Here is a 24,165-nt window from a genome sequence, read left to right on the forward strand (position 1 = left end):
AATAAGTGATTTTGACATTCTGATCCGAACTTTGTTAATAATGTTTAGCCCAAAACACTATGTAAATAGCATACAAACAAGGAGCTGCATTTGGCCCAAACATGTTCATACAAAATTGTTATATATTATACATTAAATCTCAATCTTCTGCATCAAATCAAAAGAACCAGTACCCACCTTCACTGGCAACCCGAGACAGATCCTTGCTGATGGGGTTTCCAAGTCATCAATCAGCCCATGATACGCTGCTTCAACAATGAACTTGGAAGCCATCTCAAAAGACATTTTACTAAAGGGAGATGTTGACTCTGCTATGCCTCCATATCTATTCATTGGACGATAACCACCCGAATGAGTCATGTAGTCCGCTATTAGTGTAAGGTGCCGAATGTTGACAGATATCCCATAAGATTTGAAAACATTCATTATTTCTTTGATGATAGTTGCTCTGGCAGCTTCCACTCCGTAAGTGTTCAGCATAGCATGGATGTTGTTTGAATATATATACCTGACATCAAGAACATCTTTCAATTTCCAAAATGTAACAAAATCCACTCCAGTGGTCTGCAGAGCTGGCATCTCCTTTTTCTCACTGGGTGAAAAACTTTCTTTATTTTCAGGATCCTTCCCGAAGCACATAACTTGACTTTCGTCGCAAGTAATTTGTTTACAGTCGGCAATCTTGCCCGATCTTTGGATATAAACCTTCTGGGCTGTCTTCTGAGCAATCTACATATCCATAATTCAAACAAGATCAATTTCAACACAGGGAAGAAAGGGAATGTATATTAATGAAATATATAGAATTCCCCATGAATCATAACAAGTTTTGGACATGCGTTCTTTTCTTGTGCTGTTTTCATTTCTTTAAAAAAAATTATTTTTTTATTTTGAGAGGGTTCTGGCCACATTAATAGCTTGATAGTTGTCGGAGAAGATAATGTTCAAGCCATTGGTACATTAGACTAGAATCCAATGGTGAGTAAAACAATAAAAGGGGATGGGAGTAGGTGTTAATGTGGTAAAGTTTTGCTAAAGAATGAACAAGAGGAAGGGGATGTTATGGCAAAGAATAAAACTGAAAGTACCTGGGCCAGCAAAATATGAGGTTCTGTGGTAAATTTAAAATGGATCTCAAAGTGGAACCCCTTTGCTGACACAAATATTCTCCTGTCATTCTCCTTAAAATCTGCTGGGCGCTTTTGAATTTTGGCTCCTGATTTGCTTGTTTTCTCCTTTGACTTGGGCTTAGACAGGTCTCCAGCTTCTAAAGGACTTTCAGGCATTTCATCATTTGCATCTAAAATCCCAATCGCATCATCCTTACCAATTTCAACTTCATTTTCCTCATCAATTTCACTTTGATCTCCATCTGACTGATCCCCTTCTTTCGCTTCATCTTCACAGCCATCTTCATAATCCATCTCATCTGTAGCTTGCTGCTTTCGTTTTTGTGCATCCAAACCAAAATCCTCAGCTCCTTCATGTTCATCGTCATCTGCACCACTATTGTCATCATCTTCTTCCTCGCGTTGAGATCTTTTGCCAGAACTATCTTCATCTGTCTCATTTGATGCCTCCGTATGTGAATCAAGCTCCAAACTTTTTATACCACTAATTTTAGAAAGCAAGAGAATGTGATTTTGTATGGCATCCTCCAACGCCCTAACAAACTTATGCTCAAGGATTTCCTCCCAATCTTCTGATAAATCTTCAGCAAATTTTGGAAGATGTTCAGGTATGTGAAGTGCCATCTCAAGCTTATAAATACGGCAAGTCTGATGATCCTGAAGGACAAACGGGATGACAGTTACTTTCATACTTTCTATTATTTCGGCCACAGTGATCTGCTTCAGCTTATCAGCTACATGCTTAGCATCCTCCCTGCACATAACAAAAAGATCTCACAATCAATTTGATATAGAAAGAAAGGGCAGGAGGATTAATGAATTCCATAACATCCGACATTTGAACATAAACTGGTCCAACTGTCTATAAAATCCTTTCCAAGTAAGCTAATACTAGAGTCTTCCAAAACATCTACATTTAGACGTTCCATTTTGCAATGCACAATCGTATGATATGTAAAGGCATTTAAAGTTTAACCATCGGATACCACATGCTCAGCAGGTTTTAGGAGCATTAAAAAACAAAGAAATACATAAGCTCTTACGCTGAAAACAATTCTACAATAGCATTTGACTATTATAAACTCTGCTTTTTGGCACCTCCTTCTCCTGCAAACAAAGAACTACCTTCTTTTATCTTTTTTATTTTTTTTCTTGGGATATTACACTCTTCGAATAATTCATTTTCTATAAATTAGAGGCTAGTTTAAGATTTTCAAGTGTAAGCAACTTTTAGAGTACTAGCGGTAAGAATGAGATGAAAATTTCAATATTAACTTAGGCCAAAATAGAGTAGGTTTGGCATGCATGAATAAATTGAGTGCAAGACAATTACAAGGTATCACCAAGGATAATTTTGTATTTTCTCAAAGTTGCAAATATTTGAGACAATAAAAACCCTTATCATCACTATCCCTACTTTAACTATGAAATCAAAGCCCTTTGTAAAAATCTTATAACAAGTTGTGTAAAAGAATACTTCAAGACTTAAGAAAATACATCAATGTACCCAGTCTTTACTACAATAGACTAAAAAAAAAATGAATGTAGTGCACAAAGGCCAATTAAAGGGACTCACATCGATCTCCCCATTTGCAATGGACACGTCATAACTGGAGTCTTGATATCATCTGAAGCAGTCATCAAGATCTCTTGGAGACGTGGGATTCCAAGGGTCACATTCATTTCACCTCTCCCGGCAAGATGGAAAGTATTCAGTCTGAAAAATTGATAGCATTGATCATATAGAAGGGACACCATATCCATATACACAAAAATAATTCTTGCCTACAAACAGAAACAAAGAAGCACCTCTCATTCTCAAATGCCCTTTTGAATAAGGGTTTTGTAGTTACTCACTAAAATTCTGACAAATGAAGTAGCCATCTTGGTTTAAGATTGAACATAGTTTGGAACTCAACAACATTTTTATGGTCTTCCCCCTCCTAAATGTTGTGCATCCAAAGGCAAGGCACATGTTATAAATTCAGTGACCATTCATCCTTCTTAGACCAAAAACTATGTCCAGGAAAGTAAAAGAAGATTGAATTTAACCTTATCTCAATTCATACCCTTATCCAAAGGCCTTAAGGGGATGCACTATCATAAATACAAGAGAGCAACACCCCCTTTCCAAAAAAAGAAAAAAAGAAAACAGATTGGACACATAAGACTTGCAGGCCTTAAGGGGATGCACTATCATAAATAATTTTACACTCAAATTATTTAGAACTTGTAGGCCTTCAATAGTTTGTGAATTTTTTTACGGTGAAATTGTAAGTTTAAACATGACAAACTTGATTCTGTAATACAAAAACCTCAGCATGCTGCTTGTACATAATTGACTTACAATAGGAGCAAAGAAGATTAGATCGTGCAATAATCAAGGATCAATTGAGTTCATGTAGTAGACCAGTATAAAACCCCAGTTCTTCCCAACCAGCATCCTAGGAGGATGAATGTGAAGCCTTCAGACTCTTGAATGAAGTTATTACTTACTCGGGCCAGATGCTTTGATTTTATATCATTCTATTTTGCATTGAAAACTCTGATTATTGTCTCTTTACTTGGAAGGGAAGCTGGTGGATTAAGGTACCACCTTGGGTAGCTTTCTTTGTTTGAGCAGCCTCTTTAGAGAGGATTTTAACTATTGATATTCTCATTAAAAGAGGATGGGTTACTAGTTGGTGTTGTTTGTTTGCACATGCAGTAAACTCAGTAAACCATCTTTTGATGCATCATCCTCTCTCTTGGGAGTTGTGGGCTTAGGCAATGTTGATCCCTGTTCTTGAGTTAATATTGTCTTGGAAGGGAGGTTTTGCAAAGAGGATTAATAGGTCGGAGAGTACCCCCTTGGTGTTTGTTGTGGTCTTTGTTTGCAATGCTAATTAGATCTGTTTTTCAAGGGTGAAATATTCTCAAAGGAAGGTTAGGATTTTTTCTTGAGAGTGTTGTTCTTTGGGTTGAAAGGTTATTCCACTTCACCTTTTTATCTTTTTTTTTTTTTTTTTTTTTTTACACTTTCTAGATGCTTGTGATGTTTGTTCGCATATTTTATACTCTATGACACCCTTTGGCATTTTTTTCAGAAATTTCTATACTGACTTCTCTTTTTAGGGTTTAGGGTGCAACAAAGTAACACTATTTTAGAAACCTTCGGCAAATTGTATAGTTTATCATGCCCTTTGGTGTTTTTTTCAATAACAACTATACTTGGTCTTTTAGGGAAAAAAAAAGAAATAAGCCTTTCATATACTTTGATGCAGCAACCAAGACTTTCACCTTTTAAGAGGTCCCATTTAATTTACAACATAGCATGTGATCCTGTCATTTTAGTACTAAGAAAACTATTTAAGCTGCTTCTTATCATGAAATTATAAGATTCACATAAATAATATTCCCTCCCGAAACAGCACGGAAATGAATATTACGTGGGGTGCAAGTGGTGTCAAAAGATTCCAGACCCCTGCCCCCCACCGTTTTTCAAAAGATTTAAACCTAATACCTACCTCAGTCCCAGCCTATCCCTTGCAACTTGAGAAAAAACTGAGGGCATCTATAAATAGTAGAGAATGAAAACCATTAAAATAATAATGAGAAAAATAGAAAGAAAACTTACGTCATTTGTGTTGATGGTTCTCCCACAGACTGAGCAGCAAGAACACCAACTGGTTCTCCTGGTTGAGCAAGACTAGAGAGGTATTTGTGCTCCATTAACTTCAAGAAATCTTCTTGGTTTAAAAAGTTAAGATTTTGCTCCTTCAAGGACAAATTATGTACAAACTTCTCTGCTTTATATTTGAGAGCAGAAGGCAACTTCTCAATATAAGGATTGAATTTATCAATTTGACGAAAACATTTCTTGTCGAACATTTCTTTATTCTGAGAAAAAGAATAAATTGGAAACAAAATAAATAACTGGAAAAAGGTCTTGCAAGGAATTCAGAATCAGAAACTCAGGAACAAGTTCTTACTGCTGCCAGTGATTCAAATTTTTGAATAAAGCTTGTTAAATGGACATCAACACCATCTTCTCCATAACGAAATTGAATAATGGAACCATCAGCATCACGGACAGTATGGTCATAACAAACTTTAAGGCACTCAAGATTTTTTATTAGGCATCTTTGCAAGTATCCACTACGAGATGTTTTGACAGCCGTATCAACCAACCTATGCAAATAAAGACCGTAGTTAGAGAATAAACAATCAATCACAAGGACACAATCACAGCCCATGTAAACATATGTCAAAGTGATCCTATGATGAAAACTATATCTAAAAAGGATGATCTGAATGGACATTTATATTTAGGAAATTTAAAATTACAGGTAGAGTAAGTGGCTGAAAACAGGGCCACTTAAGGGTCCTTGGCATAAATACACACACACACACACATAAATACCATATGCTACCACAACCATTTGCAGGCTATACCATGTCCATCAACAAGGCCACTTAAGGGTCCTTGGCAAAAACAAAAAATGGGGGACTTTTTTACATGCCCAAAAAAACAAAAACTTAAAAATATATATATATATATTTTTTGTCATTTGTAAATGTCATACATCAATAAAATGAAGGCCAAAATAATTTAGATTAAGAAAATAATTAATTTAAGGAATCAAAGTTCAACTTAGAAATTGAAAAAATTAAACATCAAATCAAAAAATAGCGGTAAACTACACTTTAGGTCCCTGTGTTTTGACCTGAGATCAATTTTGGTCCTTGTGTTTTATGTTGCTTACAATCTTAGGACAATTCTGAAATTTCGTGAGTTAATTCAAGAAATCCCAGTTTTTCAATTCTCATTTATCCATTAGGTTTATTGAAAAAAATTCGATGGAGGATTGAAAGACACCATCTTATGGTTATTTGATAGAGAAATCGAGGCTCACAAATTCTTTAGGTTTTGAGTTCTAGGTTTGGGATTTATTTGATTTCTTATTTGAGTTTCAAGTTTCAAATTCAAGGAATTATACATGATTTTTAAGCCATCTTGAGTTAAAACCTACAAGTTTAAACAAGTTTTGAGTTGTAATTTGAAGTGAATTTGAGAAAAAATAAAAAAATGTCCAACATTGTTAACGGTTTAAACCACATGGACCAAATTGGCAACTTTTAAACCACAAGGACCAAAATTGATTTCGGGTCAAAACACAAAGCCCAAACATGCAGTTTACCCAAAATATAGATAGAAAAGGTGCTTTGCAACGCCAGTAGACCAAGGTCCGAAATTCCAAACAATGTATATAGTTTTGTTAAAGGTGTACACGGATAGATAAGAGGGAGCAGATAGGTTTAAAGGAGAAATTTCAAGATTGGGAAAAAGCACCAATACAGGATCTACACAAGTGAATACAAAACCAATTAATACAAACTCAACCCTACTGATAAGAGACACACTATATGCCTCCACTTTATTCAGTGAACTACAATGCAATCAAGTGTGTAATTACAAAACACGGTCACACAAGAACAGTATATAATTAAAATGATAAATCATAAGATGAAAACTAACAGCTTACAATTTTTTGTTGAAATCTTACATTCAAATTTATATCAAATAATAATATTGTGGAACAGAGAGATTTAGTCACACTCAGCTATTAATTATCCCTTTCTACTATAAAGATTAAAGAGATTTGGAGTCCAAGAAACATCCACAAAGATGTAGTGGAGCACTCACATAATCTAAATCCCAATGGTGAATCCCAAATGTGAACCTTATTTTTTTATACACTAGTTTGTAAATAGATTGTATTATTTCCCCTAGAACCAGAAGGGAATATTTCTTCCCTGTTATGGATAAAAATTTTTTGCATCACCAAATAAGATTGCAGAAGCATAGCAATGACATCACGAATCTCTCCATTAGTAGTTGTGTCAATAAACATTCAAGAAAGCTATAGATAGTAATGGTTACGACATTTGGGAACTAGCTTACTTGCACAATGTGGATTTCAAAAAATAAGGGAAGGAAAAGGGTAGGGGAATGGGAATGGGAAGGGAGTTTCTTCTATTTATCTCGTTTTCCCAGAGTATAGAAGCTTTTTAGAAGAACACCAACGGAGTGTCATCCAAATATGCAAGGAAAAGGAGTGATACCTTTCCCTATGGTTATACAGTACTTATATGTAGGGAGAGGAAGAAGAGAAAAGATGTACAAAACGTTATAAACACATGATACAATAAACATGAAATAAAATAATTCTCATTTATATTTTATGATGGGTGATTTTTTCCCAGTTTGATGTTTCATTTCTCTCCCAATCCACTCATCTAGAGATGGATTAATTGGGCCGAAGGGAAAAGAAACCACCCAAATCCTCTCTCTTTCCTCTAAATATATTCCTTCACTTCCCTTCTTTTCTTCTACTTCCCCGAGGAAGAAGAAAAAAAGATGTCTTAGTTTCGCTTTCTTTAGGTCTAGAAACTCAGAACATGTACCTAAAACTTTGATGGAAAACCGCACAGTTTCATAGCCAGCAGTACAATGATACTTCAGGCAGCACATCAAGTACAAGTACTGACACAAGGCTTTTAACTTCCATAAAAAAAATTAGAAAAAAAAGAAGAAGAAGAAGAAGATATTTGACAGTTTTGCATGATAAGAAAGAAGCTAGTAAAATATATGCATGCAAGACAGGTTATTTGCGTATTTGGTAATGCACAATAAAATCACATAATGCTTAGGAAAAAAAGAGAGGATTATGATTTCAACTGAAGACAACTTAGATAAGGTTGGGAAAGGAAGAAGTTTGAATTACCCTTCACGGCCAGCCATGCAATGGAAATAATACTCCTGAGGACGAAGACCGGTAAGAAAACGATCAATAATAAAGCCTCCAGCTCGAGGTGACCAATCCCATGGGGGAAAGCAAGGTAAGGTCTTTCCAGAAACCATTTGAGGGACCCGTTTTCCTTCTAGCTCTTGCTGACCCAAATATGAAGTTATTTGTTGGAGATTAGCCTAATAAAAATGGTAAAGAATATTAAATCTATATACAAAGTCTCCTGAATTATATTAATAAAATATTTGAAGAAGATAAGTATCTCTTTTTTTAAGAAGAAAGACAATAAATAACTCTTTAGCTCACATATGGTAAAAAGTCGACCCTGGAATCCACTTCCATTGAATCATAACTAACATAGCATGTTGCACTGATCCGAAATGATACAGAAATACGATTACTCTCTTTATCCCTTGAGTTGGGACTTTGGTTTTGGGTGGAATTTAATTGATGTGGATGTTGGGGAATTATCTTTGATGCTACCGCTGTTGGAAAATGCTCGATTTTATCCTTCTAGAAGGTGGAGTTTAGATCCTTCATGTATCCAAATTTATTCTACTGAGTTCCCAATTTTTGATGCTTTTGATCAGACCTGGAAAGTGAAAATTCCTACGAAGGTTAAGATTTTTGATTGGACTGTGGCCCTTGGAAAGGTAAACACTTGCAATATGGTTCAAAGAAGAAGACCGGGCTCTTGCTTGTCTCCAAATTGGTGCATAATGAGTAAAAGGGGAGGGGGGAACTGTGGATCATGTTTCTATGCATTGCCCAAAGTGCTCTAAGTCTATGGTTGAAACTTTTTAGAGAGGTGAACATAAGCTCGGTTGTACTTGAACCAAATGGGTGTCTTACTTTGTTAAGTGAAAAAACATAAAGTTCAAGGGGGTGGTAAGAACTTCTGTGGGGATGCTTGGTGCTTGCTGTTATGTCGGTTATTTGACTGGAAAGAAATAAAAGAATTTTTTAAGATAATTTGGGAATGAGCAGGAGAAATTATGGCACAGAGTTAACTTTTGGGCTTCACCTTGGGCATCACAACTTCAGAATTTAGAGATCTCTCTTTCTCCACTATTTTGCTTGATTGGAAGGATGCAGTGTGTTAAAATGCTTAGAGTCCAAGGTTTTATATTTTGCTTTGACTTGTTTTTAACTCTATTCTATAGTTGCTGAAAGTTTTTAGTTTTTCTAGATGTTTACTTCAAATGTTTTACTGCATTTGTAAGTCATAAGAAATGCATCTGATTATAATAATGCAAAAGCACTATCATATTGCACAAAACTCCTAGCATGAATAAGTATGAAGCAAACACCAAAAACTTACCACACTACCTTTAGCCCCAGATGTTGTCATAAGATAGATACAATTCTTAACAGACGGTTTTGATAACCCTTTCAACAATAATTGTTTGAAGACGTCAGAGTTGGAGGTTTTGTTATTAAGTTGACTAATCATTCTCCTCTCCAAGGATGCCAAGCCAGATTCTCCATTACTGCGTATGAATTTTTCAATAGTCAATTGCAGTATCACTGGATCTGCAAATTTGATCAAGACGTACCACACCATTAAAACAAATTATTTAAGAATAATAGGAAGGGAAAAAACAGTGATGTAAACAACTTTAGCAAAGAAATTTTATCATTGAAAATTTGACTGTTAATACTCTAATCCTTTATCCTATTAATCGTCGGTTTAAACCATAGTATGTATTTTATTAAAACAATACCTTGTACGTGCCTAATTGTTACTATATACAGGGTGCCTAATGTAGGCACCTAATCATTACTATAAACATCACCCTGTAGGTGCCCGTACCCAAAACTCGAGAGTTAAAACCTAAAATATTGAACCATGTCGAGAAATGGATCAAAATGGCAAAAAATCATAAAAGACCCATGTCCACTATCATCATGTCTTTCCATCAGTGCTACACTGGACAAAATCTACACATCGAAGGCTACAAAACTCAAATCATTTCATATCCTACGAATGGCAACTGGTGGTTTTTTGCAGTCCTTTCGGGCCCAAATCAAGAATGGAAGTCCAGCTCCTAGTTCTCTAAGAACATTAGATTTAAACCCTATGTGATTTAACGGGCATGAACGTCAAACATAACTTTTCCTCCTTAAGCAGAGTGAAAAAGCTTAAATACAATTGAGCTCAGGTTCAGGTAAGCCGAGCCTCAACCCAGCCCAACCCAATTTGTTTAGTTGAATTTGGGCTCGGGCTTTTATAAACTCATCAATTCGGGTTCAAAGGCCAGGTTGGGTTTGAGCAGGTTCAGGTTGGCCCAATCCAAGCTGCAGCCTTATCACAACCATCCTTCTCCTCCTCACCTCCTCACCTCCCAACCCACAAACCCATCTCAGCCTTTCATGCAGCTGACATTTCAAAGTCCTCTAAACCACCACCACAGCCCACTGTCCAAGAAGATCATTGACGGCTCAAAGGCCAAGAAGGAACTCAACTCGATCCTCAACACCCTCAAGACCTTCCCAGCAATTCTTTTTGCTGGTGAAGCCAATAACTTGGAAGAGAAATTGGGTCATGCTTTATTCCAAGATACCTAGAAACCCTATCGAAAATTTCAGTCCAGTCCAAGTTGCACCCCTACACAATCATCCTTTTCCTCCTCACCTCCCAACCCACAAACCCATCTCAGCCATTCATGCAGCTGACCTTTCAAAGTCCTCTAAACCACCACCAAAGCTCACTGTCCAACCCAACCCAAGCAGATCATTGACAGCTCAAAGGCCAAGAAGGCCCTGCAACTCCCTGACTGCACAGATCAACTTGATCATCAACACCCTCAAGATCTTCCCAGCAAGTCTTTTTTCTGGTGAAGCCAACAGCTTGGAAGAGAGGTCGGATCATACTTTATTTAAAAAAATAATAATATTAATTCCAAATACCTAGAAACTGTGTTGAAAATGTCAGTGGGTACTTCGGCACAATATTGTGGAAATGAGACATTTTACCTCAGATTTTCACAAATATTAAAAAGAACGGACATCTCAGCAATAGGGTGGAAGCTATATTGTCAACTGGATAGATATACTTCCACCCCTACTGATGTTGGGATATATAAAATCCCGAAAAGTCAAAGGACATTTTGGTGTGTGGCTTCACATTCTAAACATTGCTTCACCTCATTCATACAATAACTTCACAATCATCAACTGACAATATCGTACCTTTTCTTTTATCATCTTTGACCTCGATAAACTCGCGGAAAACATTTTCACCAAGCTCTTCGCAACTTTCAAGTTGTTCCTTCATTTCTGTGTCTTTGCTTTCCATTAGCAAAAGATCATCAACTCCACATGTGAACCCATGCATCTGGACCATAACATCATAATGCAAAGTTTACCAAAGTTGCTAAAAGAATAAATTAATGCTAAACGGGAAATAAAATTCAGAATATCACAGCCAATTAAATATTGAACCCAACTAACCTGCAAAAAAATAGTAAATAAATGACTCAACACAGAAAGCAATTTGCCTGCAGTATTTGAGCCATAAAGCTCCTGCACTGTATGGACCAAACCATAATCACCAAACTGAGCCTTGTCAATCACGCCACGCACCAAGTTGTTTCTATAGATTAATAAATTATTCTCATCTGGCTCCTCTTTTTCCCTTGATGTAACTTTATCAGCTTCCTTTTTTTTTCTTGGTTTCTTCTCTTTCTCCGGTCCATCTTTATTAGATTTCTCTTCTCCTTCAAGAGTTTCACAGTTAAAAAAACCACGCGGGATTTTTGCATCTTTTTCAACAGTAACTGGCGGAGAACCACTAGTAATATGGTTTAGCAAGGCAGTGATGACCTACCAAGAGAGAGATTGATTATTACATTTTAGGTCAAGGAACATGACAATACTACTATTCAACAGCCACTAAACTAAAAAAATAAAATAAGGAGAGAGATCGACTCTTTAAAAGGCCAAGGACATCACAAATAGTTATGCTTTCAAACAATAAGAAAGGTACCCGAATCTTGAGTGGCAAAAACATTTGACCCCAAGTATGTACTACAGAGATGTGTTTTATGAGTTAATTTATAATAACCTGCTTTCCTGTCCAAAGACACTCAGGTTTCCAAATTGCTGGAAGAAGAGGCTGCATTGCGCCTTCAGAGTTAGAAATGAAAACTTTTTGACCTGGTTTTCCAGAGAAAACAACTGAACAACCGGCTGAAACACAAGAACTATAAAGAAGCTGATTAAATTCCTCCCATCGCAAAAAGGTATCCTTTTTTGTAAGGAGTACAGCACTTATAACATGGTCCTGAAAATTCCAACAGAAACAAGCAATAAATATTTAAGAGAAGCCTTGGCACCTGTGATGAAAATATCTCAAGTACAAAATTTCAAAAATTTCAGTAATGTGGTATATCAATTACTAAAATATTTGTTGGAAACCTGAATCAAGGCTCTAATTGGATCACCACTGGTAGGCTTTACGTATTGATTATTTGCGTTTACAATATTGTAAGCTTCTGCACGAGAAATTTCATCTTGTGGAAAATGAACATTCATTTCATCACCATCAAAATCAGCATTGTACGTACTGAAATCACAACACTTCTTAGATGTCAGTATTGTGCCCTAGAACAAATATTAAAATCACAGATTGCCATGTGCTTGGAAGAAAAATTTTCTTTATGTAAACAAATTTTAAGACATAAATCACAACCTGCAATTTGCATAGTGCATGCGAATTGTTTTCTCCCCCTTCAATACACGAACTACATGTGCCATTATACTGGGTTTGTGAAGTGTAGGCTGCAAAATGAAAACATAGATGGAATTAAGCGCTCAACCACATAACTAATGGTTAGTCCAATTATAATCCTGAATTCACATTACACAACCAAATGTTTTTGAAAAGAAGAAAAAAAAAATTGGTCTATCACATTATTGCAAGTAAAAATTGAGAACCTTTACCACATCATATTATTGAGACTAGTATACAAATGCATAACAAGTATTTGAATAAATATAACAATTTTAATTTGCAAGGTGCAACACCATAAACTTTCTTTAAATAGGTACAATAACATATCTATTATAATTTAAAATATCATAGTTTTTTATTAAATGGCAATACATATCTCATGCTTGCCATATAAAGATACTGTGGTGTAAAACATAAGCAACAAGTGATAGGGCTGCACAGCCTGGGCCTTCATTCGGGCACTGGATCAGTCATATTTAAAATTTGAACCATAAACCCATATGAGACGGCTTATTAATGATCATGCATTCCACTAATGTATAATGCTTTTTTGGGCCAACCCTACTATATCTGATATACAAATAAATCAACAAACAAGTACATAACTGCTTTTGTTTACAAGAAAATGGAAGAAAGACAAACAGCATAAGCCATTTATCCCCTAGTATGGTAAACACAGCACTAACTGTTTCATACCATAATGTTGGCAATCAGCCTAGATAGAAAGATAACATTAATGTCCCATCATTGCAAAATATGCATAAGAAATTACAAATATAAGTTGATTAAGTTATACCTGTCGATTGACAAGCACAATGTCCCCATCTTGCAAGTGACGGTATACAATTTTGTTTTCATAGTCATTATCTGAACCCTTCCCATGTTGCGTGACAGCCCCTTTTGAAGAAGGTAATTTTCTTGATATTGAAATGCGGTCTCTCCGGCTTTCTCTCAACATCGAAACAGATAACTTATCAACATAGTGTGTAGCTCCAGGATGAATTTCAGGACCATTGACAATAGCATTCCTCAACTTGAGAACATTCCACGGAGTAACTCTCTGCAGGAATTTTGACAAACAAATAAAAAAATAACAATGACGCTCCATTAAAGCTGCAAAACCCACGAGCCAACCTCACCTCAGGATATGTCAATTTTGATGCAAAGTACGGAGGAATTCCAATCTCATTAACAGCTAAATAGGGATCAGGGGATATGACAGATCGGCATGCAAAATTAACCCTCTTTCCCATCATTTTCTGGCGGAACAGACCTTCCTTCTTCTCAAGCAGCTGACATATTCCAGAAGCCACATCTTTTTTACCTTGACCTAAAATTAAGTACAGAAAGGTTACTTCTTAACTACTATAGAGAGGGAAGAATTTGACAAAGATCATGCACTAAGCCTCAATTAATTAAAAAGAAATAAAGAAATAAATAAAAGAAACATTGGAAATTATGCCCCATTTGATTTAGTGTTTATAGTAAATAATAATTAATTAGTGAGAAAACCATCTGCCCCATATTGATTCTTGAGATATCATCAAATAATTATAAGAATTTGTGCTTGTAGAAAGAGCACGAATACTTGATAAAAAAATTAAAGCATATGAAGAATCAACAGGTTTATCAATATAGCAGATGATCTGAAAATGAAATTCAAAATGCACACACTCATACACAAATATAATATATTATGTATATATACATTATATATTAATAAGAGGTGACCTAATAAGGATCGAAGTTAAGGCAGTATTTTGGGTATTATAGTGGGAGAGAAACAACAGAATTTTTGAAGATTTTAAAGGAGACAATGTGGAGCCTTCTTGATAGCTTTCAGAGAGTTATCAGTTTTGCTGATCTTCTCGGATTGGAAAGCTGCAGTTGGGTAGGGGATTTTTGGGTTTTGAGGAATTTGATGCTGTTAGAGTGTTTGTGTGCTTAAGTCTTTTCCTGTGCGTTTTAGTTTTTTGGGGGGTGGTGTTTGTTAACCTTGGTGGTCATCTTGTCCACTTCTCTCTCTTTCTGTACATCTGTTCTTTTTTAATAAATTTAGTTTCTTATCAAAAAAATAAGGATCGAAGTTAAAACCATTAGAACATATATGAAGAGTGAAATGCATCATACCCACTATGTCAGTCATTCATATCTGATATAATGACTGAGATAGGAGTTCTGAAGTCCTTGACTTAGGTCCTTCTTAAATGTCACAATGTATGTATATATCAACATTATATTGCTAAATTACACTTTTATTCCTTGTAGTTTCAACTTGGATTCAGTTTCGTCCTTATAGTTCTAGTTCCAAAATATTTACCGTTACACTTCGCTAACGGTTTTGATCCAAAATCATAATCTGTTAATACGGTATTGAAAAAAATAGACGTCTAAGTCACATGATCAACATTTTGAAAGATAACAAATAAAAGGAACCTATTAGTCCCGAAATAACCTCTGCTTTCTCTCCTTTCTCTCCCTCTCTCCTTGTTTTCCTTCTAATTATATGACCGGCCAAAGTGAGATAGGATTGATTAGCACCAATATAATGAGTAAATGAGGAAAGGAAGGCTAAAATATGAGGTCACTTGAGTTAAGCAGGTCTTTTTCGTCAACCAAACCAACTTGCAGCAGTTAACAAAATGTAAGAGCAAATGTGTTGAAATTGGAACTACAAGGAAAAAAGTAAATTTGGGATGAAACTAGAGGGACAAAATGTGTAATTTAATCTATACATAACGCAATTAATTGTCAAAGATCCAGGGTACATAATAGATTCAATGAATGCATCACTCTAGAATGGGGGTTGAGACACTAGCACTCTGAACTAACACCTAAAGGTATCAGAGGCATGAAACTATGCGTCAAGTATAACCTTCATGAGCCATGTGAGCAATAGCTATCACACAATTAAAAGCTAGCATCTATATGTAACATCAGGATTGGAAACATGCTAGCCTACATACCTATATTAGGCGTAGGCAAAAGAATTCTAGTCTTTGCTATGGTTCAAGTTATTGATGTTGTTTGTAGTCTTTTCTTTCTTGTCATTTTTGCTTATTGACTTGAGAGTTGAGACTACGAGCATGAAGTTGCCCTAATTTTCCCCTTGTTCCAGTCATTCTCTGATCTCTCACTTTTTCTATTTCTTCTTCTCTTTCCCCCCGCTACTTCTCTTTATTCTACTCTACGTCAATTAGTATAATAGCAATCTTTCCACATCTACAGTATCATGTTTAAGATGTTCAATCAAAGAAGTTTCTTTTCAGAAGAAAAAAAGAAGTATTATAGCAATCTTTGTTCGAAATCAGACAATAACTTAGATTGACGTCTAACTCCATCTAAGTTTTATCTTTATTCTTCCATTGATTTTTTTTATTTTTTCGTGTGTTATCTATCTATTTTTTTACAATTTGCATCATTATTGTTTTCCAGTTTTCTGTCAATGATTCTCTGTCTACACTTCTACTGCATATTGCACACTCCAATAAATCAAAAAATAAAAAGTAACAGAACAGAGATCAATAATGTAATGGAAAAAAGTAACTATAGCACTAAATATTCAACCACAGTACAAAATTTGGCTTAACAGAGGTGTTTGAAATACGCATTCACTCACCCGCAGCAGTTTTGCTATTGAACAGCACATTTATACACTCTTGAAGATCCCTCCACCGCCGAATTTTCTTTGACTGATCTACGTTGTTATCAAGGGCATTTCGCAAGGCAATATTTGCCTCCAGCACTTTACTTAACAGAACAGTTTGAGGATGCTCCATCACCTAATAGAAACATCAAACAGGAAACCATTTTGGATAAACTGTAAAACTATATTTGTCATGAACATGGAAAATGTAAGAACATGATCCAACGGATTTAATTTAGAGGACAAAAATTAATTATCACCCCATACCCTTTTTAAGCAGAATAAAAATAAAAGAATTTCTAGAACTCAAACAATATGCAATCCCATAAAAGGAACTCCTTTCACATTAAAGTAAAGGCCATAAGTTCCTACTTGCACTTTTCAGTTTACAGTAGTCCGTGATATCTGAATACGTCTCATATTAGGTTTACAGTAGTCTGTGATATCTGAATACGGCCAGTATCATGGGTGCAAAACACAAAATAAGAGGTGAAACAGAAAAGAAAATGCTTATTTAAAGAATTATCAGAGTAAGGTAAGTCTCTTTGTCAATACAAACTCATAAAACTGCCTCTTAAGATAAATAGAGAAACAGACAGAGAGATTGGGGTATGGATTATGTTCCTCAACTGCACCGTCCATTTACCAAAGAGCCTGACAATCACAAAGGCCCACAATCATATAGAGGCGGACCCAAATTATCCAATGATCTCTCCCCCATAGCTGGAATCCAGCTATGCGTAAGGATCTTAATGTGATGGATAGATAAACATATAGAAAGGTGTGTATAACTGTAGAAAGAGAGAGGACAGAAGAAAGTCCCTGAAGTAAAATATACGTACAGAATCTCCACCCTTGGATGGAGGACGAAATTTGATTGGTGGTACAAGAACAGTCTGTAAGAAAAACATAGAGTGACTTGATTTGCTTCCACTTCCCTGGCATTGGATATCACTAATAAAAGAGCAGAGTTGAGACTCATTTTCCCACAAAAGCCTTATAATTTCTTTAACCTGAAAGAAAAGAGAAAAGTATAAAACACTTCCTAATAAGAATAAGTTTTATTTTGAAGGTCCAAATAGCACAGACCCAACTCAATGGCAACAATTACAAACATCAATCTCATTCATTTATCATAGTATCATGCCAACAATGACAAGGAGCATACCTGTGTTGGTAATAGATCTCCCGACAAGGAACATTTCTGCTTAAAGAACTCACTGAGCACTTCGTTCCCTTGTACTTTGTGCCTTTTTGTAGCAGTATCTTGAGTTACAGGAGAGGATGCACTAGATATATCAGATATGGCTGCATCAACACCATTCCCCCATGAAGGTGTACTGTTAAGATTTTCATCCTCTGGCAAAGATGCCCCTTCATCTTGACCAGTTAAGGGTCCCTCCAGCTTCCTCCCTCCAATAACATTCTGTCTAGCACTGTTATCAATCTATAACCATATAAAGGAGAATAACTAGTTATAAAGTCATTGAGAAAGTAAACAAAGTTTCAGAGCAGACGCTTCCTTTCACCAAGAATAACTAGTTATAAATTGAACACTTACAAGGTTGAGAACCCTGGAAATTATAATATAGATAATAGACTTGTCTATGTGTTTAAAGATAAAGTTGAGATTATAAAATCTCTCCACCCATTGCCATTTTTGCAATTGGTTTTGGGTTGGATGTTCTAACTTTAGCATAGTATTCAAAGCAGGCAATTCCACATGTGAGACCCAATTGGCCACACGCACTCCACATCACCCAACACAATTAATCTACGCCTTTACCTCAACTCATCCACACGTGTGGGGCATGTTGAGATTATAAAATATCTTCTCTTATTGCCAATTAGGTTTGGGTTGGATGCTCTAACTTTAACAAATAAAAAGATATATAGATAGATAGATAGATAGATAGATGTCTTCTTATCTCATATATAGTACAGGATAACTAACGATTACTCAATATCTGACGAAGAAGTGAGAACATTAGAACCAAGGAGTCTGTGTGTTTTGTGCCAAATAGGAAGCCAAAAATATGCTGATAAATGTTCCAAGTAGAGGGAGGAAAAAATGAAATGAAATGTAAGAAGAAGATAACAATATAATCTAAGAACCAAGAACAAAAAAACTTTCAAAAAGAAATTGGTTCTTGTAGGCATAGAAGGCCTTTTTTTTCTCTACTCTTTCTATCTTTCCATTTTTTTTTTTTTTTTTGCTTACATGAAGATTTGAACCTAGGACCTCTACCCTTATCCCATGTCACTTGAGCTAAGGCTAATGGGAATAGTGATATGACATCTTTACTTCAAGTGTACCTCTTTCCCTTTGTTCTAGGGTAGACAAATGTACTAGTGACCTTCTTTATCTTGGAACTATAAAATACAAAAAAAAAAAAAAAGAGAAAAAAAAAAAGCCCATCTCTGATTAAACATACAAACATAAAAATTATAACTTAGAAGAATAATGTTACAATTAGTTCATAATTCCTGGCCAAGATGAATTAAAGGGGAAATATCCTCAAAGTGCTCTGACGTTGAAGCCCATAAAGACAGAAAAGGACTACTCATTTTCCATAAAAATCCATTTCTTACACCTAATCTTCAAAGATCCTATTATTTCTCTTCATCCCAACAAACCAAAGAACACACAGATAGAGAGGAGAGAGAGAGGGGATCAAATTGAGCGGCGAAGGGGTTGGGTGTCTTTTAGATTTTTTGTGTCTATGTCCAGTAGTATCTTCAGCTTTCAGGCCTATCTCCCTCTTCTTGTCTGTGTCTGTGTGGTGGTGGTGGTATTAACCCATGGAGGGTTTCAAACAAAAACACACACAGACACAGAAGAGGGAGAGAGGCCAGGAAGCTGAAGGTACTTCTGGACAAACCAAAGTACAGAAAAGTGTGTTATTTACTAACCAAATAGAAGTCTTATTACCCACAAATATTCCATGGATGCAATCAAAACTTTTCTTCCAGTTTCCATTGTCATCAGTTTATTGATAGTTTTGTATGTTGAGAAAAGTTCACCAAGACCATAATCAAAAACCTACTGTTTAGAAGGTACAACAGCCTTCCAAAGCATTATAAAGACTCAAAAACCAACTCAACTATATTTTCTAACATAAGGTGAATAAATGATTTACAATAAAAAACTCCAGAAGCATGAATACAGCAAAATTTACTAATGAATCCAAAGGCATTGCAACCCAAACACATAAAAGTGTGTTATTTGCTAAACCAAATAGAAGACTAATTACCCACAAGAATTCCATGGATGCAATCAAACCTTCTCTTCCATTGTCATCACTTTATTGATAATTTTTTGTGTCGATAACAGTTCAATAAGACAATCATCAAAATTTTGGATTTTAAAACCTTGTGTTTTTGTCATAAAAGAAAAATGACTTGACAGGATTCAGACCTAAGAAAATAAACATTCTACAAAACATATATCTAATAAATGCTACATTTCCACCATAAGTTTAAAAATTAAAGCAAATATGCAAGCTTTTTTTCGTAAGAAAGTATACGATAACAGAAAATACATAACTCCTCTGACAGTTCTCAAACATTAATGATGGAAGAGCATACCATATGAAACCATCCAAAAGTAGGCTTAGTGATTTTAGGACTTTCCCCCTTGCATCTCTGGCACTTTTTGTGAGTTTTTGCCAGGCAACTATCCAAAGTAGACATTACTTCCGTAAACTGAAGAGATGTCCATCCTTGCTGCTTTGAATGCTTGTCGCTGTGATTCTCACTACCGTCGCAGTCCTCCATTTTATTTTTACTAGGTGAATCAGAATCCCCTAACCTTCTAGCCCCAATAATGTCACCTTTCATTATGAGTTCCAGTTGGGAAACACATGTTTCAACCTTAAATCAACATTAAAAATAAAAACAAAAAAGAAAAGGGAAAAGAGAAAAGAAATTAGAGAGGAAATGAAGGTGGCCAAGATATAATCTTCTCAAAGCAATACAAGTGAAGGAACACCACGAAGGGCTATGGCCCCTCAAGACACTAATTTTATTTCACTGAAGATCATCAATTACCTTCTTTGGTCTTGTCCGAAACTGGTGGCAGAAGAAACAGTATCTGTTTAGAAGTTTGTAAAGAATATTGAACAGCAAGGGATTATAGACAGGCACAGCAAGATCGATATGACCACAATGACCCGGGCAAAGACGTGCACGCTGACCACATGATTTGCAACTGCATGAAAATAAAAAAGAAAAGGACCACTTCAAAATTGAAAAATAGAACAGAAAACGAGAACTTAGATAACAACATAGATTCTGAAAGAAGCCTCATTTCCATGAAAACAAAAAAAAATCACTATACTATATCAGGCCATAATCTAACAATGCATCCAAGATTTTTCTAAACTTCTTCAATCTATGTATTTTCAGTACACCTTAACACACTGAAAAATATACTAAATGAGTTTTGCAGAGAGCTTAAAACGCAAAGATTGGCGTCAGAAAGTGACAATTACTCTGCTCTATCTTGTGGGCTTCCGTCTAGAGGGCCCATTGCCTGATCGTAAAGCCCACCGGGCACGGGTTTCTGCAACATGTCAAGCAAAACTGGGTTGGTAACCTTCACAACGCTGTGCTTTTTCACCTCTTCGTCGGTTAAGAAGCCAAACCTAACCGCCGCCACCGACTCCGTCGCAGCCTGCAATCAATTAAAGTTCGGATTTTTAAATAATTTTGATGAAGAATTAAACTCCCATAAAGCTCAACACCACAATAATACCACCACGCCTCACTGAATCAAAACTCAAATGCAATACATATGTATAAATATATATATATTTATGAGAGAGAGAGAGGGAGGGAGGGAGGGAGGGAGGGAGGGAGAGAGTGACCTCCGAGGCTTGAGCCATGGCGGTGTATGAAGTGCAGAGAGAGGCGCGGATGAAGAAGCTGCAGAGGGAGCGATGATAGAGAGACGGGGAGGTGAGGGCGGGTGATGAAGGAATAGGTAGGTCGGCGGCAGAGTAACGTTGGAGAGAGAGAGAGAGAGAGAGAGAGAGAGAGAGAGAGAGAGGGAAGTGAGGGTTTAAGAGAGGGTTTTGTGGTTTTAACTCCTTTTTCTTCTTCTCTTTTGAACTCGCCGCAAGCAGGTGACTGTTCTCACTTCGATTAGGGGTCAGCAGTTCAGCACTCTAACACGCGCGAGTGCACATATAAATATATAATAGAGTAAAAAATGCTATATAAATGTACTTTCTCTTTTCTTTAATTTTCTCCGACATTTTTCTCTATTATTATCTTTTTTATATATTTAACTAGTTTATTTTTCAGATCACTCTTTAAATTCATCTTTGCAAATTAAATAAATAAACAATAATTAAATTTGATAATAATTATATAAGCAAATGATTTTTGATATGATTAAATTTATACATAAATAATATTTAAATAATAATATGATAAATAAACAGTTTCAATCCTGAGACTACACTGTAGAATGAGAAAAATAAAACTAAAAAAGTCAAACAATAATGTGGATAGCATTTCTCTAATTCAGATTAAAGCGCAATATTCCTAAGCCAAAAAAATTATTTTTAAATGTAAATTTTAATGTCAATGATCATAGGATAATTTAATTGAATATACCACTTTTATACAACTTAAGTTTTTTTACCCCCTCTTTTCAAAACTTACTTTTCTAATTCTTTTTTCGTGTGAAATATCCGTAATCTCGTTCATATAAAAATCCAAATTGTTGTTACTGTAGCATTTTGATCTATCTCCTTCTCTCTCTTACCATTTGACTGCTACAAGGATCTTTATCAACACACCCATGACTCCATTTGACTGCAGCAAAGCCTAATATTGCTGAGTTCTCTTCTCCAGGCATATATGTACACTTGCTCCCATTTGACTGTAAAAGCAACAAAACCCACATCTGCCTTTTCTTTTGAGATATTGGGTTTGACTCCATTAGATTGGTTTTCTCCCACTCAAATTTGGTTTTGGATAATAGAAAATAAAATAAAATTTTGTGAGAATAGCATAATAAGATTTGCAGGTCGGACGGGGGGTTTGATCTTTGGGGATAGGGGCAACGAGGGAGAGAGAGATTAGATGAAGGAGAGAGAGAAAGAAAAAAAAAATACAATAACAAGAAAATTGGGTTTTATATGAAGGATATTATGAATATTTCACATTAAAAAAGTTAAAAAAGTAAAAAGTAAGTTTTGGAGAAGGGGGGTTAAAAAAGCTTTAAGTTGTATAAAAGTGGTATATTCAATTAAATTACCCATGACATATGGTCTAGTGATGAGTGATGACACTCAATTTCTATTTGTCAAAGTATGTCAATTGTTGATTAACCAAAAAAAAATCAAAACATTCAAAATGAAACATTTAATAACCAATCATCTAGCTACTATAAGAATATATATAATCCTACATTCTCAACCCTCATTATCCCTAAAATATCATTAATATAGCAGTTCAACTACTACTTCTCACTCGAAAGATTATCATCTCATCCCTTTTCATTATCCATATTTTTTTTTGTTCTATCATCCAACAAGTTCATATTTTCATTCTTGGCATTCATCACAAGGTATTGTTATTTTGTGATTGTTTTACCTTAAGAGAGAAACATTTCATGGGTGAAACATCACTTCAAATCCACATTTCCTTGAAATTTGACCAAAGACTGAAACATGTCAACATAGTTCAGAAACATTTTATGGGTGCTCCACATGAAGAATGAAACATTTCCTCTACGTTCTACCCAAAGAGTAGGACATGTCAACGTTGTTCATCTTTTCAAGTTGAACATTTCATGGATGTTTCACCTTGGTTGGCCAAACATGGACTCGCCCTTACAAAAAATAATGGGAAATTTGAAAATGAACTCTTAATTTTTTGTTTTTATTAAAAACTTTTTAACCCCTCTTTTCTTTCTTTAGAATTTAGAAATATAATTTTTAAGTAGTGCTCGAGCTCCTATCGAAAAGTGTTCGAATCTTGCTCCCACGAGTATTACTCAAGAGGGGTTTGTGCACTTCTCGATAGAGCCCTAATACTTTTGAGAGTTTGATTTCTAAATTCTAAAAAAAAAAATGGTTATAAGTCTTTAAATAGAACAATTTTCCCAAAAAAGAAAATGATGATAAATAATTTTTTTTCGCTTACCTTTCTCACTAGGAAAGCCGCCTCCAACATTATCTTCATTACCTTCTCATTAGTAGTCATTTTACAAAGGGACAAGTTTGTCATTAAAAATTTTGTTCAACAATAATTAGGAAAATAAAAGAAGAGCTGCGAATAAGAGCACCCATAAAAGAGCAATATTTTTGCCTTTTGTATGAATGGCTTACATAGAAAGTTTATTGGAAACTGACAAAATAGTTATTTTAATTTCATAACCACTTTGCAAATAAAAAAGTGATTATGTGAGACAAGATTAATATTTACATAATTCTTAACGGAATAGACGAAATGAACTAAAGTAGGGAAATTAGAAAAGTTTAAAGACCCATCGGTTTAAAAAACGAGTTGGAAGACTAAAGTGAAAATCAAGGAAAAATTGAAGGATTGTTGCTCCAATTATCTCTGAAAATTGAAGAACGTTTTTTTTTTTTTTTTAATAAATGGTGTTGCATTTCATTAGAGAAAAATAGCGTCGAGAGCCAAGTTGGATCTTACACAATCCAAACTAAAAACTCAACACAACTAAAGAGTATAACGAGCTACAGAGTCTGCAGCCTTGTTACAACTTTGATGTCGCCATTTGCATGAAAAACAACAAAAAACATCATCAACTAATTGACATATGCAACCAAGCCTGCATTAGCACCATTGTACTCCTCATTTGAATTCAAAACACAAACAATATCT

General features: G+C 35.4%; 1 protein-coding gene across 1 annotated transcript; it reads right to left on the bottom strand.

Annotated features, from left to right (window-relative positions):
• On the bottom strand, window positions 1-21,406 carry NRPA1 (nuclear RNA polymerase A1). Its single transcript, XM_086249150.1, has 21 exons — window positions 21,171-21,406; window positions 20,796-20,977; window positions 20,353-20,512; window positions 19,891-20,175; window positions 17,471-17,749; window positions 17,145-17,315; window positions 16,276-16,438; window positions 13,796-13,986; window positions 13,453-13,716; window positions 12,615-12,703; window positions 12,341-12,488; window positions 11,988-12,206; window positions 11,375-11,746; window positions 11,114-11,258; window positions 9,243-9,454; window positions 7,898-8,100; window positions 5,102-5,300; window positions 4,747-5,009; window positions 2,707-2,847; window positions 1,089-1,884; window positions 1-729 (listed from the first exon to the last, which is right to left on the bottom strand). Exons 1-21 carry the CDS (start codon window positions 21,186-21,188, stop codon window positions 133-135), a joined length of 5,097 nt encoding a protein of 1,698 aa, XP_086105276.1. The 5' UTR covers window positions 21,189-21,406; the 3' UTR covers window positions 1-132.
• Window positions 21,407-24,165: the final 2,759 nt, after the last annotated feature.

This window comes from Dryas octopetala, chromosome 6 (genome assembly GCF_963921425.1).
Source record: "Dryas octopetala chromosome 6, drDryOcto1.1, whole genome shotgun sequence".
Classification (NCBI taxonomy): domain Eukaryota; kingdom Viridiplantae; phylum Streptophyta; class Magnoliopsida; order Rosales; family Rosaceae; genus Dryas; species Dryas octopetala.